This window comes from Octodon degus, unplaced genomic scaffold (genome assembly GCF_000260255.1).
Source record: "Octodon degus isolate 3935 unplaced genomic scaffold, OctDeg1.0 scaffold00288, whole genome shotgun sequence".
Taxonomy (NCBI): Eukaryota; Metazoa; Chordata; class Mammalia; order Rodentia; family Octodontidae; genus Octodon; species Octodon degus.
The window spans coordinates 1,067,797-1,071,045 of record NW_004524864.1 but is presented as its reverse complement, the minus strand read 5'-3'; the positions used below and the strand labels follow the sequence as shown (position 1 = coordinate 1,071,045).

The 3,249-nt window shown below is 37.3% G+C and overlaps 1 protein-coding gene across 1 annotated transcript in view; it reads left to right on the top strand.

Moving 5' to 3' along the window:
- Positions 1 to 528: 528 nt before the first annotated feature.
- Positions 529 to 3,249, top strand: part of A2m (alpha-2-macroglobulin) — a 49,385-nt gene continuing 46,664 nt past the window's right edge. The window contains exons 1-2 of the mRNA XM_023707415.1: positions 529 to 693; positions 2,840 to 3,023. Of these exons, the coding sequence (XP_023563183.1) occupies positions 602 to 693; positions 2,840 to 3,023 (276 nt within the window). The 5' untranslated portion in view covers positions 529 to 601. The remainder of the gene's footprint in view (positions 694 to 2,839; positions 3,024 to 3,249) is intronic.

The following is a 3,249-nucleotide window of genomic DNA, read 5'->3' as shown; positions in this document are numbered from 1 at the left end:
GGAAACTGGTTTCTATTATCACTCTTCTAGGGCCTGGCTCTTGGTCTGCAATTCAGTAAATATCCCTAAGGTGAAAGCTGACCGCTGGGTCCAACAGCATTTCCACAGAGGACTACTGAACTCTGAAACTCCACCATTAGGGCTGACATCTCTGCTGGAGGCTTTGCAGACACACCGATTGGAATGAAATACCATCTGACCCAGCTAGTGTTGCTTAAAGTGCAGCTTCTCCTGCCAATTACTCATACCAGAGACGTGAGGAGAGCCATACAGGCCCTGTGAATGGTTTATGGGGATGAGAGAGAAAAGAGGTTAAAAACCTGATTAGATGCCTTACTATAAAATCCCAGAAAAAAGGAGCACTACCAGGAATATGGTTTATCCCTCCAGGAATTCCGGCCAGCCGGGCAGGAATTAACCTTGACCACAATTAAGCCATTTATGACCCTTTCAGGGAAGGTCCAGAGACCTCAACTTTGTTTAGAGAACTTGTGGGGGTGGAACTTCCTGTTTGCACAGAAGGGAGCATAAAGCCCAGCTGCAGGGGAAGAGTGGGACCAGACAGAGTGCAGGGAGTGAGGGAGAGGGCAGGTCCTGCAGCATGGGGAGCAACAGACTCCTCCGTCCTAATCTTGCTCTCCTCCTCCTCCTCCTGGTTCTCCTGCCCACAGACGCCACCACCTCTGGAAATCCGTAAGTCCCACACCAGGCATGGAGCCTGAACCTAAAGAGTCTTTTCTCATACTTCAGCGTCTTTTACATAATTCATTTGCCTTGCCTATGAAATTGTCACCTTCATATTTCTAAAGTTGTTTCCATTCATGAGATTTGGTAAATGTAGTTTACTCTTTCCTCATTCAGTCATAAGGATTTTGCTCAAACTCTTTGTATTTCTGTATCCCTAAATTTCAAATTTTGTTGGTGACATGCAAAACCTTTCTCAGGGGCATCACAAATAGATACTTCTTTTAAATGAATTAATTTTCAGATCCTCATGTTTCTTTGGATCTAATGAGATTGCTCTGTTTGTCTTTCTTCGCCTTCTCTTTTACTTGTTCATACTCTATTTTGTAAAATGGAGCCAAACTTCTCCTTCAACTAGATCTTACCATGACATATTACCTTGAAATTAAATAATTACTAGTGTACCAAATTAAAAAAAAAAATTGGAATGTTGGTGTTGAGAAAATAAAGAACTGAAATGAGAGAGGAGAAAATCTTTATCAGATAAGGTAGTGATAAGTTGTTCAAATAAAAATAAAGAAAGAGTTAAAGGACATATCAGCTGACAGATGCCTATCAGCAATTCTTGATAACACAATACCAAGTGCTATGCAGCATGTAAGCAAAAAGTCGTAACAAGAGCTGTGGACAGAGCTCAGTGGCACAGAACCTGCCTGGCAAGCTCATGGTCCTGAGCTCATGCCCATTAAAAAAAACAGTGGTGACAGGAACACATTTCTACCATACATCTTTTATGGAAACTATTCTTATCATTTATATGCAAAACTTAACAGTTGTGACAAAGTTAATGTTGGGCTTTGTTTAATTCTTGCAATAATTACTATCCATCCTGGTACAGATAAACTCACTGGAGAAGAAAACAGACTGCCAGTTCATTAAATATGTGCTTTAAGAGTATTTTAATTTTACACCTAGTATGTATGGGTTACATATATTTATTTTGTTTTGATCAGCAGTATAACAGTGATTTTGAAAACAAGTTAATCATAAAAATATTTGATATTTATAAATTTATAGTCATATTATATTTTAAAGAATGCTAAATTTATATCTCCAAGTATAATATTACACATATATATGTAGATAGAGATTTGTTAATAAAAAGATTGCTTCATAAGAGTGTAAAGTATACAAAACAAAAGAGAAATTTCTATTTAGTAAGTGGCATGGAAATTCAAATTCAAGGAGGAAAAGGGAGAAAGATGTTAAATCTCTGATCATTTCAAAATAATTTTTGATGAGTTTTTGAATAGGTACTACTCTTATCTCTATTATGTTTAAGATTCTATGGGATAATTACTAAGTAAAGTGTATTAAACTAAAATATATATTCTGCTATTATTTAAAATTGTGGAAAAATATATGTTTCCTTGAAAATAAGAGGTTTACAGTGTCAAACCATTAATTATTTTTAAAGTTCTATGCAAAAATGTTTGAAAATTTCAGGGCCAACTTTAATTATGTGTCAGGGTATTGAGAAATTTTCTGTCCTGCTCATAAGTTACCAAGACCCAAACTCAATCACAAGAGGGCAATTTTGGTGAAACTTTTCTCTGGCCATGAGTTGAAAAGCAAATATTTAAAATGCAAACATCTATGGTTAGGTAACACGCAGACTTTGTTAGCCACTAAGCACAACTGAGACTAAACTGATGGCTCACTTTTCTCTAGCTTCTGATTCCGTATTTATAAAGAAGAAGCAAGTGGTAGCTCTATAATTTGCACAGGTTGTTGAACGCACACATATGTTTAATAACAGTTCTATAATTTAATATTTATGGTACCCACATGCCTAAGACTTTTCTTGCTTTTTACTGTAATCCTAAAGTATAATAGACTTAGAATGTAAATGAATATAATTAACATATTTTATTCTAATTCAGATGCTCCCATATTGTGGATCCTTAAGTGAGCCCCCTGTTCACTGCCAAGGCATGTGACAGAAAGGGGAAGTGACTCTCACATATGCCACTTGACAGCAGTTTCCTCCACATCAGTGTGACTTCTCCTGCTGTAGCAACTGTGGAGTGTCTTGTGGTCGATAGCAATGTCTCCCTTCTTTATCTCTCCTCTAACTGGATTCCCCCGTTCTCAGACAATATATGGTGTTGGTCCCCTCCTTGCTCCATGCTGGGAGTCCTGAAAAGGCATGCCTCCTTCTGACTCAACTGAATGAGACAGTGACAGTAAAGGCTTCCTTGGAGTCTAACAGGGAAAACAGAAGTCTCTTCAATGATGTGGTGGCAGAGACGGACTTATTCCAATGTGTTGCCTTCACTGTGAGTACAATTCTTACCAACTTTCTCAAGACTTACCTTGACATTTCTAAATCCCAAGAATCTAAATGTAGCAACTAAGTGCAGAAAGTAAACAGCAGCACAAATGCTTCCATCCAAGAGAGACAAATATTTATTGAAAATTAACCTGAAGAACAAAGAAAAATTCCGTCAGTCTGAAAAAAAAAGCAATAGACACAATGAAAATATGACTTCTCCTTTAAAAAAA